Source organism: Danio rerio, chromosome 20, assembly GCF_052040795.2.
Source record: "Danio rerio strain M-AB ecotype USA chromosome 20, GRCz13ab, whole genome shotgun sequence".
NCBI lineage: Eukaryota > Metazoa > Chordata > Actinopteri > Cypriniformes > Danionidae > Danio > Danio rerio.
Window position 1 is genome coordinate 56,657,271 of NC_141040.1, and position 15,697 is coordinate 56,672,967.

The 15,697-nt window shown below is 37.7% G+C and overlaps 2 protein-coding genes across 7 annotated transcripts in view; both read left to right on the forward strand.

Annotated features, from left to right (window-relative positions):
• Positions 1-15,697, forward strand: part of arhgap39 (Rho GTPase activating protein 39) — a 297,080-nt gene that overhangs the window by 107,233 nt on the left and 174,150 nt on the right. The window contains exon 11 of one of the 3 annotated variants that reach the window (XM_087298723.1): positions 1,258-5,620. The exons of the other annotated variants lie outside the window; for them this stretch is intronic. Within the exon in view, the coding sequence (XP_087154849.1) occupies positions 1,258-1,452 (195 nt within the window). The 3' untranslated portion in view covers positions 1,453-5,620. Of the gene's footprint in view, positions 1-1,257; positions 5,621-15,697 lie in introns of those variants that run through there. 3 annotated transcript variants of the gene reach the window in all.
• gfus.1 (GDP-L-fucose synthase, tandem duplicate 1) overlaps positions 12,669-15,697 on the forward strand; it is a 31,539-nt gene continuing 28,510 nt past the window's right edge. For 3 of the 4 annotated variants that reach the window (XR_015517598.1, XR_015517600.1, XR_015517599.1), the window contains exon 1: positions 12,669-12,935. The gene's annotated coding sequence lies outside the window, so the exon portion shown is untranslated. 4 annotated transcript variants of the gene reach the window in all.

The window sequence follows — 15,697 nt, forward strand, 5'->3', positions numbered from 1 at the left end:
CATGCAAGTTTAAATTTGGTCTTTACATATTTATAAAACACATGTCGTATATGCAACATAAATTACAAAATAATATAAAACTGTCATGTTACTTAATGTTTTTCAATTGTTATACATGTAATTTTAATCATAATACACCCTTCAGTCCTATAAATGGAAATATATGCAAATAAATTACATTAATGACACACAATTTCATATTTAGATTTCAACATATATAAAATATATGTCATATATGCAAATATAACAAAATATTACCAAAATGCCCATTTACCTATGGATTTTTCAATTGTTATATATATAAATTCAATCATAATAAATCTTTTAGTCTTATATATGGAAATAAATTACATTTATGACACACAATTTCATATTTAGATTTCAACATATATAAAATATATGTCGTATATGCAAATATAACAAAATATTACCAAAATGCCCATTTACCTATGGATTTTTCAATTGTTATATATATAAATTCAATCATAATAAATCTTTTAGTCTTATATATGGAAATAAATTACATTTATGACATACAAGTTTTTTTACAATATTTGGTTTTCACATATGTATAATATACATGTCGTATATGCAACATATATTACAAAATATTACAAAAATGTCCATTTATCAATATTTTTTCTGTCGCTATATATCATTTCATTCATAATAAACCCTTCAGTCTTATACAAGTCGATCTTGTTTCTGTCAGCTTTGTGTTTTTGACTGTTTGGCGCCATCTAGTGACTGAATAATGCGCAGGTTAGTGTATACTCCATCAGCTGTTTTGATTTCTGTCAGCTTTGTGTTTTTGACTGTTTGGCGCCATCTAGTGACTGAATAATGCGCAGGTTAGTGTATACTCCATCAGCTGTTTTGATTTCTGTCAGCTTTGTGTTTTTGACTGTTTGGCGCCATCTAGTGACTAAATAATGCGCAGGTTAGTGTATACTCCATCAGCTGTTTTGATTTCTGTCAGCTTTGTGTTTAATTAAAGGATCAATAAACTATTATGGCTCAGAACAATGTTTTGTGTCTACTGTTTATGTTATGTGTCAGGTAGTCGTGTAAAAAGCGGGATTTTGTGCATATAGTTTTCACAGAATAAACCCCTTCAGTGTTTCACATCAGGCTACTGATAAACGTGTCAGGCGTTATTCTGTGATAACAACCTCCTGGATGTACTCTAACTTACTGACTCACTCTTTTAATCTATATGTTCGTCTAACATGAGATCTGTGTGCTCTCCATCCGCAGGTATTTGCTCAACCCGCTAGTGTCTCCATGACTAAGATGGACGTCAGTAATCTAGCGATGGTGATGGCTCCAAACTGCCTGCGCTGCCAGTCGGACGACCCACGCGTCATTTTCGAGAACACGCGCAAAGAAATGAGCTTCATCCGCGTGCTGATCCAGCACCTCGATACCAGCTTCATGGACGGGGTGCTATAGCACACACACATTAACATTCACACCTAACACTTCTTCAGCGCCCACTCAACAAACTCCCATCGTTTACTCATAATCACACCTTCCCCAAAACCGCACCACAACATTAGGTCGACAGATCCACCGCCCCGTCCCATAATGATGATTTTTGAATGTTTCTGAGTAGATCTCTTAACCATCCGTCTTCACATGATAGTGACTGTCCTGCTTTGGTTTCTAGCGTGCATGTATTGTGTGTGCCGAATGTGTCTGTTTTTTTTAACTCGACTGACTTGTAGAGCGGTCCGTCCGATTTTTTTATATGATTAATTTATTTGTTATTTATTCGAATGAGGGGTTTGTAAGTATCGTACTGCCTTTTGAAATAGACAACACATTCTCTGTCCTCACTGATCACATGCATTGGTGTGTGTATGTGTGTGTGTGTGTGTGTGTGTGTGTGTGTGTGTGCGTGATGAGATCAGGTTTAAATCAAAAGTATTGAGGTTATAGATTGAAAAATAATAAGCATAAATAAAAATATATGGGTGGCACAGTTGTTAGCACTGTTGTCTTACAGTATGAAGGTCGCTGGTTCGAGCCTCGGCTGGGTCAGTTGGCGTTTCTGTGTGGAGTTTGCATGTTCTCCCCGTGTTGGTGTGGGTTTCCTCTGGGTGCTCCGGTTTCCCCCACAGTCCAAACACATCCGCGAATTCATGAACTAAGTTAGTTGTAGCGTGTGCACGTAAGAGTGTATGGGTGTTTTCCAGTACTGGGTTGCAGCTGGAAGGACATCCGCTGTGGCTGGAATAGTTGGCGGTTCATTCTGCTGCCATTCCTGATGAATAAAGGGACTAATGAATGAATGAATGACGATATTAGATATCCCTAAAAACCTTCATGTTTTCACAATGAAAAAAATGTCGCGTACGTTTCCAAATTATGCCTTCAGAGCTTTTAATTTAAATCACAGCATCATGATTGGTCCCGTAATGGTGATTGACATCTGCTCAGCTAGCCAATCAGATGAAGGGGGAGATGACATCACTCCAATGCAACTAGAAATCCAAGCACAGAACCATAAGCACACCACAAAAAGTATTTAAGAGCCCCTATTTTGCATGACAAAGGGTCATATTTTGGTTTTAGGGGTCTCCAACAACATGCTGATAAGCGTGCAAGGTCACATAACACTTTCATTATCTTAAAATCTGCATTTATTTTGACCTAATTATCCCAACGACTCCCATATGATTCGTTTTTCCTCCTGATGACCCAGTCTGTTGCGATTGGTTGACTGCATTCAGCGCGAGACAGAGAGAAACGCCCACCATGATTATGAAGTAGCATAGAGTATGTGAGAGCTCAATGTAGGAGTGCAATAAAGCAATGCAGTTAAACACCAGCATATTATTGTGCGTTCACATTAAAATCGATTCATTTTCAATGGGAGCCAGCGGCGCGGCGCGTCTACGCCGGTGTGGGCGTCGAGGAGAGTTGAAATCAAGTCAACTTCATAGTACTGAGAATAAGGTTCGACGGCAACCAATCGGAATGGAGACGTCCATTGCTTGAGAGGATTCCAAAGAACGGTCCTCTGAACTTTGGATTCGACTACAGTTCTTCCCAAGGGTTTTAGTATTGCAGTTGCTCAGTTTCCAATTATTTATGATCTTTTCTTTTTACGATGACATACATAAAAAATGTAAGTACTGGTGAGTTACTGACATGCACTAATGTTATAAATGTTTTTTTTCTTCAAAAAAGCTTGAATCTCATTTAATATACGACAAAAAAATCGACGAATCCCGCGTTGCAGCACAGCACTAGGTCGGCTATACTTTGGTGTTGTTGTAAAAATGAACTTTTAACCCTTTATTCCCCGCAGCCAAATCTTTGTCTATCAGTGGTGCAGTAGGTAGTGCTGTCGCCTCACAGCAAGAAGGTCACTGGGTTGCTGGTTTGAACCTCGGCTCAGTTGGCGTTTCTCAGTTTGCATATTCACCCTGCATTCGTGTGGGTTTGCTCCGGTTTCCCCCACTGTCCAAAGACATGCGGTACAGGTGAATTGGGTAGGCTAAATTGTTCGTAGTGTGTGTGTGGATGTTTCCCACAGATGGGTTGCGACTGGAAGGGCATCCGCTGCTGGATTAGTTGGCGGTTCATTCCGTTGTGGCGACCCTGGATTAATAAAGCGACTAAGCCAACAAGAAAACGAATGAATGAATGAATTTATGCATGTTATTTTTCTATCTGTGGCCTCAATACTTTCGACTAGAAACTGATCCCATAGTGTGTGAGTGTGTGAATGAAGAATTGAGTGTGTGTTCATTTTTTTGACATCCAGCGCTACTTGTTTTATACACTATTGTGTACGTCTCACTGAACTGGTACAACACAAGTGCCCCTCATAGTGACCTACCTGCGCTAAAGGTGAAGTGTGTAATCGGTTTGCAGAAATACCTTCATTTTGACACTCTCTGAAGAGAAATCAGCACACACTGATAGATCACAATACATTACATGCTTCACCTGGAAATTCTCACGTACACTTTGGGGAAAAAACGATGTCTTGTTTTCCAGCACAAATGCCTAATCACTCTTAATTCAACTTGGATGTTAAGATATTAAGCCACATTTTCTGAATAAATGTATCAAAATTAAGCGAATAATACAAAGTCAAATATTATTCACCTTTTGAAACCACTGACCAGTGAATGCATCCTCATTTAATAAGCAATAGTTAGTGATGAGTCATTGAATTATTCGAAAATAACACAAGTATGCATTATTTTCTATAAGTTCAATGACCTAAAGGCATTTATTCAGCTTATACTATGGTTCCCACAGCTAAATCCACTGTTTAGATGTTATATTTGTCAGGTTTTTGCCTTCAAACTACTCCTGTGTGTAGCACTAGTTTCCTCCACATCTTCCAAAGCCTTCTGTTGTGTTTTGATGTGATTTCTGACTGTTGCAGCGGTGAAATAACTCAAATCAAGCAGGGTAGTGATATGGAACTACAAAACCTGCCGAAACTACTTCAGTTGTGCATTTATCTGAAATTAATTAAACTCCTTAGAATGATCATCAGCCAATCAGAATTGAGTATTTGACTGTTGCAGCGGTGAAATAACTCAAATCATTTAGCGTAGTGATATGGAACCGCAAAACCTGCCGGAACTACTTTAAATGTGTGTTTATCTAAAAACAAACACCTTAGAATGATCATCAGCCAATCAGAATTGAGTATTTGACTGTTGTAGCTGTGAAATAACTCAAATCATTTAGCGTAGTGATATGGAACCGCAAAACCTGCCTGAACTACTTTAAATGTGTGTTTATCTAAAAACAAACACCTTAGAATGATCATCAGCCAATCAGAATTGAGTATTATACTGTTGTAGCTGTGAAATTACTCAAATCATTTAGCGTAGTGATATGAAACTGCAAAACCTGCCGGAACTACTTTAACTGTGCGTTTATCTGAAAATAACCAAACACCTTAGAAAGATCATCAGCCAATCAGAATTGAGTATTTGACTGTTGGTGCTGTGAAATAACTTAAATTATTCAGCGTAGTGATATGAAGCTGTAATGTGCTTAAAACCTGCCGGAACTACTTAAGCTGTGCGTTTATTTGAACATAACGGCACACCTTGAAATTCTCATCAGCCAATCAGAATCAACCATTCAATAGACGTGTGATATAATGTTATATAGAGCTTAAAGCAACATATTTTTTGTTGTTTTTATGATCATTTTCCTAGCAACAGAGAGTGTAAATGTTCTGGAAATAAACCTTCCTTAAAATAACAACGCCTTAGAATCCTCATCAGCCAATCAGAATCAAGCATTCCGTAGACCTGCTGTAAAAGAATGTTTATACATTTGTGCTGGTTAACAAGACAAGAGTTTTTCCAAGGTATTCACACACGCATACAAAAACACTCATTTACACACACACACACACACACACACACACACACACACACACACACACACACACACACACACACACTGATTTGGTTTTTGGTGCTCGTAATGTTCTATATCACACTGCCAAACACACAATATTGTTATTCTGTGGCCATTCCTGCCTCCAGGAGGCGTATCGCTGAAAAAAAACAAGAGAGACAGACAATAATGGATGGAGAGATAAACAAAAATAAAATGAAATGTGAGAAATGAAGGGGGCGTTTGCACAACTTTTTCCGATTTTAAAACTTTTAAAGCATTTCGGCCGTTCGTTTACACAACAGCAGCATTCTGGGGACCTGAAAATGCAATGTTTTTAAAGAAACAAAGTACAGTTTATAGGCATGATGAGCAAGAAACACAATAACAATGGTAGACTACAGGAGTGAATGAATGTGCACAGGCGCATGGTATTTCTGCCCAAACTCAGAGCGACATCTACTGGCCTGGACATTTAGAATATGGCGCTTTTCGTTGTTTCACTAGCTATGTTTCCATCGATCTCATTTTGTATGTACATTTTTTGGAATATTTCATTTAAAAAAAAAAAAAGCTGCAAACATTTTTTTCTTCATATTGTGACGCAGTTCCAAAAGAAAAGGAATAATAAATGAGAAAACAGAGGTCGTGGCTTGTTTTGTTCTACTGCAAGCTGATTGGATGTAGTAAAGTAGGCGTTTCATTCAGTAAGATGGGGAAAAGGGTCAATCTATGCTTTTAAAAAAAACCACTCTATTAAGTTTAGGGAAGAAAGAGGGCGGATCAGTTGCTGCTTTTAAAACACTATCGGTTGGGTTTAGGGAACGAAGAGAGCGGGTCCATTGTTGATTTTGAAAACACTGTCGGGTGGGTTAGGAAAGTGGGTGAGCGGGTCATTCTGTGCTTTTAAAAACACTATTGGTTGGGTTTAGTGGGTGGGTGGGTTAATTGGTGCTTTTGAAAACTATTGGTTGAGTTTATGGAAGTGGGTGGTCAGTTCATTCTGTGCTTTTGAAAACACTATCGGTTGGGTTTAGGGAAGTGGGTGGGGTGGTCATTCTGTGCTTTTGAAAACACTATCGGTTGGGTTTAGGGAAGTGGGTGGGGTGGTCATTCTGTGCTTTTGAAAACACTATCGGTTGGGTTTAGGGAAGTGGGTGGGGTGGTCATTCTGTGCTTTTGAAAACACTATCGTTGGATTGAGGGAAGTGGGTGGGGTGGTCATTCTGTGCTTTTGAAAACTTTGGGTTGGGTTTAGGGAAGTGGGTGGGCGGGTCATTCTGTGCTTTTGAAAACACTATCGGTTGGGTTTAGGGAAGGAAGAGAGCGGGTCCATCTGTGCTTTTGAAAACACTGTCGGTTGGGTTTAGGGAAGTGGGTGGCCGGGTCAATCGCTGCTTTTTAAAACACTATCGGTTGGGTTTAGGTAAGGCGTTTGGCGGGTCATTCATTGCTTTTGAAAACACTATCGGTTGGGTTTAGGGAAGTGGGTGGGCGGGTCATTCTGTGGTTTTGAAAACACTATCGGTTGGGTTTCGGGAAATGGGTGGGCGGGTCAATCAGTGCTTTTGAAAACACTATCAGTTGGGTTTAGGGAAGTGGGTGGGCGGGTCATTCTGTGGTTTTGAAAACACTATCGGTTGGGTTTAGGGAAATGGGTGGGCGGGTCAATCAGTGCTTTTGAAAACACTATCGGTTGGGTTTAGGGAAATGGGTGGGTGGGTCAATCAGTGCTTTTGAAAACACTATCGATTGGGATTAGGGAAGTGGTTGGGCAGGCCAATTGCTGCTTTTGAAAACACTATTAGTTGAGTTTAGGGAAGGAGGTGGGCGGGTCATTTTGTGGTTTTGAGAACAATATCGGTTGGGTTTAGGGAAGTGTTTGGGCAGGTCAATTGCTGCTTTTGAAAACACTATTAGTTGAGTTTAGGGAAGGGGGTGGGCGGGTCATTCTGTGGTTTTGAAAACACTATCGGTTGGGTTTAGGGAAATGGGTGGGCGGGTCAATCAGTGCTTTTGAAAAACACTATCGATTGGGTTTAGGGAAGTGGTTGGGCAGGTCAATTGCTGCTTTTGAAAACACTATTAGTTGAGTTTAGGGAAGTGGGTGGGCGGGTCATTCTGTGGTTTTGAAAACACTATCGGTTGGGTTTAGGGAAATGGGTGGGCGGGTCAATCAGTGCTTTTGAAAACACTATCGGTTGGGTTTAGGGAAATGGGTGGGCGGGTCAATCAGTGCTTTTGAAAACACTATTAGTTGAGTTTAGGGAAGGGGGTGGGCGGGTCATTCTGTGGTTTTGAAAACACTATCGGTTGGGTTTAGGGAAATGGGTGGGCGGGTCAATCAGTGCTTTTGAAAACACTATCGATTGGGATTAGGGAAGTGGTTGGGCAGGTCAATTGCTGCTTTTGAAAACACTATTAGTTGAGTTTAGGGAAGTGGGTGGGCGGGTCATTCTGTGGTTTTGAAAACACTATCGGTTGGGTTTAGGGAAATGGGTGGGCGGGTCAATCAGTGCTTTTGAAAAACACTATCGATTGGGTTTAGGGAAGTGGTTGGGCAGGTCAATTGCTGCTTTTGAAAACACTATTAGTTGAGTTTAGGGAAGGGGGTGGGCGGGTCATTCTGTGGTTTTGAAAACACTATCGGTTGGGTTTAGGGAAATGGGTGGGCGGGTCAATCAGTGCTTTTGAAAAACACTATCGATTGGGTTTAGGGAAGTGGTTGGGCAGGTCAATTGCTGCTTTTGAAAACACTATTAGTTGAGTTTAGGGAAGGGGGTGGGCGGGTCATTTTGTGGTTTTGAAAACAATATCGGTTGGGTTTAGGGAAGTGTTTGGGCAGGTCAATTACTGCTTTTGAAAACACTATTAGTTGAGTTTAGGGAAGGGGGTGGGCAGGTCAATCGATTGCACAGTCAGTTGACAGCAGCCTATGGTAGAATTACGTGAGAACAGCAGGCGCGAATGACACTCACGAGAGAAGTTTAAGATCCGAAAAAGTGTACACAGCGGCCTCTGGTGGACTCACGAAAACAAAACCTGCAAAAAAACGTACCTCCTGCGACGCAATTGGCGCTCTCCAGAAATGTATACAGGGGTACAGATCAATAATGAGCCTGGGTTGGAAACATAGCTACTGATCTGGGTGAACTGGAAACATATTTTTACATTTTTACGGCATCATTGTAATGCAAACATCAACTTAAATGTGAGAAATCTCAAAGTTGAACATGATAGTAATAATAATGCCCCCTAAAAATTTATTTGAAGGTGAAAAAAGAGCTAGATGTGTTTTTGTATGTTTGGCTTCTCCACATCTCTGCACACCCTGATCTGTCATGGCCACATGTTCACGTCCTCATCTGTACAGAACAATGTGTAAAAAAAATTAAAAATACAAATGAAAAAAATCTAAAATGAAAGAAAGACGATAACAAAATAGTTACTACAGTATTATTTGACAAGCAGGAGTGTTTAATTATTCACAGACATTTAGGTTTGGATCTCAAAACTCATCCATTAGCAAAAAAAATAGATTTAAGCATTAATTATATATATATATATATAAGAAATAAAAGAAGATCTGATATGAAATACGAGTTTATGTCTGATGAACATGTTGAAGGAAAGAAAATCCATGAGCAGACCACTGTGACCTGCGTCCTTACACACACACACACACACACACACACACACACACACATATACACACTGACTGGATTAAGGGAGATTGTGCTGAAAGCTGAGATGTTTGCGCTCATGGTCTTACTGTATGTATGGAGTTATGTTAATAATCCCCCTCTCCCTCCTTTTGTTCTGAGGTCAAAGGTTACTCTGGACGTTACGGTCGAACTGAACGTTGTTTATTAAACAGTTCAAAGGACTCACTGTCTGCTGTGATCTTTTTTCACACACTAGGGCTGCACAATACAGTATACCACTTTTTGACTTGTCATCTTGTCATCGATCCTTGTTGTAAGAGCAGATTTTTCGGATGAATCATCTGTTGATCTGCATTAATCATCACCAATACTGCAGAAGACCCACTGGAACCAGCATGGAGCCAAGATTCTCACAGAAATCAGTCAAGTTTGGTGAAGGAGACATCATGGTTTGGGGTCTACATTCAGTATGGGGGCGTGCGAGAGATCTGCAGAGTGGATGATCAACATCAACAGTCTGAGGTATCAAGACATTTGTGCTGCCCATTACATTACAAACCACAGGAGAGGGACAATTCTCCAGCAGGATAGCGCTCCTGCTCATACTTCAGCCTCCACATCAATGCTCCTGAAAGCAAAGAGTGCTCCAGGATTGGCCAGCCCAGTCACCAGACATGAACATTATTGAGCTGATGAAGGAGGAGGCATTGAAGATGAACACAAAGAGTCTTGATGAGCTCTGGGAGTCCTGCTGAACGCTTTCTTCTTCATTCCAGATGACTTTATTAATCAGTGATTTGAGTCATGTCAGAGATGTATGGATGCAGTCCTCCAAGCTCATGATGGAGTCAGACACAATATTCATTCTGTCTCCACTGCAGCAGGACTTTATATTCTATACTGGACATTATTTCTGTTCAGTGATGAGACTTTAGTCTAAGCAGAGTCAGACCTTACTGTCCTAATCAAATCATTAATAATCAAGACATGATCAGATTTTATTGTGCTCAAATAAGCAAAATCTAGAGGCCTTTGCCTTTCATACGAGACACCTCCGATATCAAATGATCTAATAGAAGTCAAGTATTTGCTGTTCCTAAAGCTTGGATAGACGACAAGATTTCGACAATCATTTCATCATCATCAATGTTTTCATTATGTCGATGCACTCGCCTACAAAATCATCCAATCAATAATGAATTAATAGTCATCTTGTGAAATTATGCTCATTTCACGATATATAAAAAAGGTAAGGCCTCTGACTGTATAATTTCAAGCAAATTTAAGCCACGTGGACACAATAAATGATAGAGTTTGCTGCTTTAACACATATTAATTGTGTTTATTTATACAGTAAGACAGTACAGTTTTATTTTGCATTTGATTATTGATGTTCTGTACCTCAGTACTGTTAGACTCCAGCCATTCATTCATTCATTCATTCATTCATTTTCTTGTCGGCTTAGTCCCTTTATTAATCCGGGGTCGCCACAGCGGAATGAACCGCCAACTTATCCAGCAAGGCAAGGCAGTTCTGAAGGCAAAAGGCGATCTAACCCAGTACTAGTAAGGTGTACCTAATAAAGTGGCCGGTGAGGTTACCATATGGTAGCGGAAAACCACAGTATTGGGTCATTTGTTTATATTACTATAGATGTTTTATGTGTAGTGCTATAGAATCACCACAAAGTATTAATTTACTTTAGTATGGTTCAAAAACACTATAATATTTAACATAATTTTTAAGTATTTTTATGTGGGTTTTAAAACAAACTGTAAAAACAAAAATCAATGTAGCATTATCGAGATATCTGCATAATTATTAAGTATTTTTCTATATTTCAAAATTTTAATTATCAAGTAATTCAAGTTCTTACTTATAGTAAGGTTAAAATACCATAATATTTAGTTATAATGATAAATAATAGTAGCAATACACACAATAAAATTATAAAGACGTATACAACTATACTGATTTTGAAAGTATTACCTATATTTTAAAGAAATGAGTTGTTTAGATCAGTTTTGCTGTCTTAAAGTCCCTGCTGTGTTTCGATATGAAGCTGATTTTCGTCCTTGTGTTACAATAATGATTGACATGCCGTAAAACACGTCGTCACGTCAACGCTACAACATGATTGGTTCATAGAACACATGTGACCCAAGTTTACCGTTACACGTTCATTTATATCTTATTGTAAGACGTTATATCCACTTTGTTTGGCAACGGTCAAACTACCTTCTCTACAAACCAGTGTGGTTATAACAATACAATTAATTGAAAATAATATGACGAGAAAAAAATATCAGTCTGCAACATCGAGCTGTTTGGAGATGAGTTAGACCGGAAGACTGGACACTTTTATTTTTTATTTTTTCATAGTCGTTTTTATTTATTAAATTTTACGCATTTTTTAATTGCAGGTTAAAAATGTAACTTAAAATTGGTATTTGTTTTACATTGTCACAAAAAGCAGCTGTGAGAGAGGTTTAGGGTAATAAAAAAATCTATTCCAACCGGACCTGTATCTCTTCTAGCAACAACCATAGATGGGTGACTATTTTATATGGGATACAGCTTCGGATACTTCTATCCATTGTGACACTGTACAACAATAATTAGGGTTTTTAAAATTACGGTGAGAGTAGGTTTGGGATTGAGGTGGAGTCGGAGTTATTAAAGTACAATTTAATGGGCAATTTAATTAATAGTATTTATAATACTTTGGTTTAGTATCAGTTTTTAATTTATTGTGAGGGTTTTAGGTTTGGGGTAGGGGTAGACGTTAAAAAATATAGTTCATGGGTAATTTAATAACTAATGGGAGCAATAGTATTATTACTGATTTACTTTATTTAGTACGGTGATGGTTTAGAATTGGTCATTTAAATGATATAAAAATTACTCTGTAATTACTGTTTTTACATTACTGGGATGGTTGGGTTTTGGTTTGGGGTTAGGGTAGACGTTAATAAAATACAATTCACGGGTAATTTAGTGAATAAATATAAAAATACTCTGTATAATTACTGTTTTAAATGACTAAATAGCTGAATTTAGGTTTGGGGTAAGGGTAGACGTTAATAAAGCACAATTCATGGGTAATTGAATAATTATTGGGAACAATACTCGTATTATTACTGTATGTACATACGGTGATGGTTTAGGATTGGGGCTGGGATAGAGTTAATAAAATACAATTAATGGGTAAATTAAATAAATAATATAAAAATACTCGGTATAATTTTTACATTACTGTGATAGTTGGGTTTTAGTTTGTGGTTGGGGTAGACATAATGGGTAATTTATCAAATAAACATAAAAATATATATATATTTGCTGTCTTTACGTTGTTGTGATTTAGGTTTGTGGTTGGGGTAGACGGTAATAAAATACAATTAATGGATTATTTAATAAATAATATTTAAAAATGTCGTCAACTTCCGGCCGAAGCTGTATCTCTTCTAGCAACAACCTTTTTTATGAATGGAAGAAATCCGAACACGAGCCAATCAGCAGCTGCTACAGCTACAAAGCCAGCAGTGAACCTCTTGGTTCTCATGGAAACAGCCAGCCGGAGCATGGAGAATCGAGCGCACATGCGCAGTGGCCGGACCAACCGGAAACTTAGCAAAGACCGCTATTCGAGCAAGCACCAACATTTATGGGACCGAATATAGACGACTTTAATATATGACATCGTGTTAACTAAAGAGTTTCCTGGCGGTCGTGTGTTTTAACCTGGCGGTCGTGTGTATCAACATTCCGGCTGACGACAGTTTTTATCCTTGACCAAAACAGCTGCGTATAAGTTAAACATTGAAAATATGGCCACCGAGTGATCTGGGTTTCCCGGAAAGGACTTTTGAGACAGCGGAGAACAGGTAAATAACCCCCTGATTTAATCATTAGCTCAACTGTTATCTCATCCTAAGTGTCAGCTCGCTCTGCTGTCGTTTAAAGGGACAGTTCACTCAAAAAGGTCTCCTACTTTCTCGTTTCAAACCTTTATGAGTTTATTTCTACCATTAAACACAAAAGAAGACGCTTTGAAGACAGTTGTAAACCTGTAACCACTGACTTCCATGTTATTTGTTTTTCTACTATGCATGTCAATGGTTACAGGTTTTCAGCATTCTTCAAGATATCTTCTTTAGTGTAGAAAGAGACTTATAAAGGTCTATAGACACTTAATGGAGAGTAAATACTGACTAATAAAGTAAATATATTGACGTAAAGTATATTCTAACATTCAGACTTTGCTTTCTTTGATGATTCTTTATAGGTAAATCATATTAGCAGTCAATGACTACCAAAGTACAACACTGTTCACGGTCAAATAAATAATGCTAATGTTGCTTTAAAGTCATACTTGCGTGTGATTTCAGACCCAGTATTTAAATTAGTGTGGTAAGCAATATAGGGAGTGTCAAATGAACAAATGTGCGAATATAAAACTTTACCTCAATAGTAAAAGTTTCAGAGTATTAATAAATAGTAAAAATGTCATTTTTAGGTGAACTGTCCCTTTAAGGCCTGTGTAGATCATTAATCTGTTCATCTTTCATACGTTTGTCCATTCATTGAGTGCTAAAGGCTGTAATGTGATTTTTATTTCCTCGTGCTTTCACTAAATATTAAATATGAAGCGTACAGATGCATAAATCCAGCATGTGCTGTTTTTTTAGTAATGTTGTTGTCTCATTGAAGCATTGATGTGAAGTTGGTTTTATATTCACACATTCAGACTTTCTCCTTAATAAAACTGAAGTAGCAGTAAAAATGTCATTTTTAGGTGAACTGACCCTTCACCAGTCTCTGTAGATCATTAATCTGTTCATCTTTATGAGTGCTAAAGGCTGTAATGTGGTTTTTATTTACTCATGCTTTTGCTAAATATTAAATATGAAGTGTACAGATGCATAAATCCAGCATGTGCTGTTGTATTTCTGCTGTTTTTTTAAGTAATGTTGTCGTCTCATTGAAGCATTGAGGTGTAAAGTTGGTTTTATATTTACACATTCAGACTTTCTGCTTAATTATATAATTTCAGAAAAGCATTATTAGCTTATTTTTAATGGGTAAATCATATTATCAGCCAATGACTATCAAAGTAGAACACTGTTCACAGGCAGTTAAATTAAGCTAATGTTGCTTTCAAGTCATATTTGCATGTGATTTCAGACTCAATATTGAAATTAGCATGGTAAACAATATAGGGAGCGTTAAATGAAGGAATGCAGGAATATAAAACCAACTTTATCTCAATAGTAAAACTAAAATAGCAGTAAAAATGTCATTTTTAGGTGAACTGACCCTTTAAAGCAGGGGTGTCAAACTCAATTCCTGGAGGGCCGAAGCCCTGCACAGTTTAGTTCCAACCCTGCTCCAACACACTTACCTGTAGGTTTCAAACAAGCCTGAAGGACTCAATTAGTTTGATCAGGTGTGTTTAATTAGGGTTGGAACTAAACTGTGCAGAGCTGCGGCCCTTTTGGAACTGAGTTTGACACCTGTGCTTTAAAGTCTCTGTAGATCATTAATCTGTTCGTCTTTATGAGTGCTAAAGGCTGTAATGTGGTTTTTATTTACTCGTGCTTTCACTAAATATTAAATATGAAGCGTACAGATGCATAAATCCAGCATGTGCTGTTGTTTAAGTAATGTTGTCGTTTCATTGAAGCACTGATGTAAAGTTGGTTTTATATTTACACATTCAGACTTTCTCCTTAATATAATTTCAGAAAAGCATTATTAGCTAATTTTAAATAGTGAAATCATATTATCAGCCAATGACTATTAAAGTAGAACACTGTTCACAGGCAGTTAAATAGAGCTAATGTTGCTTTTAAGTCATAATTGAATATGATTTTAGACCCAACAATATAGGGGGCGTTAAATGAATGAATGTGTGAATATAAAACCAACTTAATCTCAATAGTAAAAATGTAGGAGCAATAATTAGTAAAAAAATAAATGTTTAGGTGAACTGTCTCTTTAAGACCTCCATAGATCACTAATCTGTTCATCTTTCATACGTTTGTCCATTCATTGAGTGCTAAAGGCTGTAATGTGATGTTTATTTACTCGTGCTTTCACTAAATATTAAATATGAAGCGTACAGATGCATAAATCCAGCATGTGCTGTTTTTTTAGTAATGTTGTTGTCTCATTGAAGCATTGATGTGAAGTTGGTTTTATATTTACACATTCAGACTTTCTCCTTAATATAATTTCAGAAAAGCATTATTAGCTAATTTTTAATTGTGAAATCATATTATCAGCCAATGACTATTAAAGTAGAACACTGTTCACAGGCAGTTAAATAAAGCTAATGTTGCTTTCAAGTCATATTTGCATGTTATTTCTGACTCAATATTGAAATTAGCATGGTAAACAATTTAGGGAGGGTTAAATAAATGAATGCAGGAATATAAAACCAACTTTATCTCAATAGTAAAACTGAAGTAGCAGTAAAAATGTCATTTTTAGGTGAACTGACCCTTCACCAGTCTCTGTAGATCATTAATCTGTTCATCTGTATGAGTGCTAAAGGCTGTAATGTGGTTTTTATTTACTCGTGCTTTTGCTAAATGACAAATATGAAGCGTACAGATGCATAAATCCAGCATGTGCTGTTGTATTT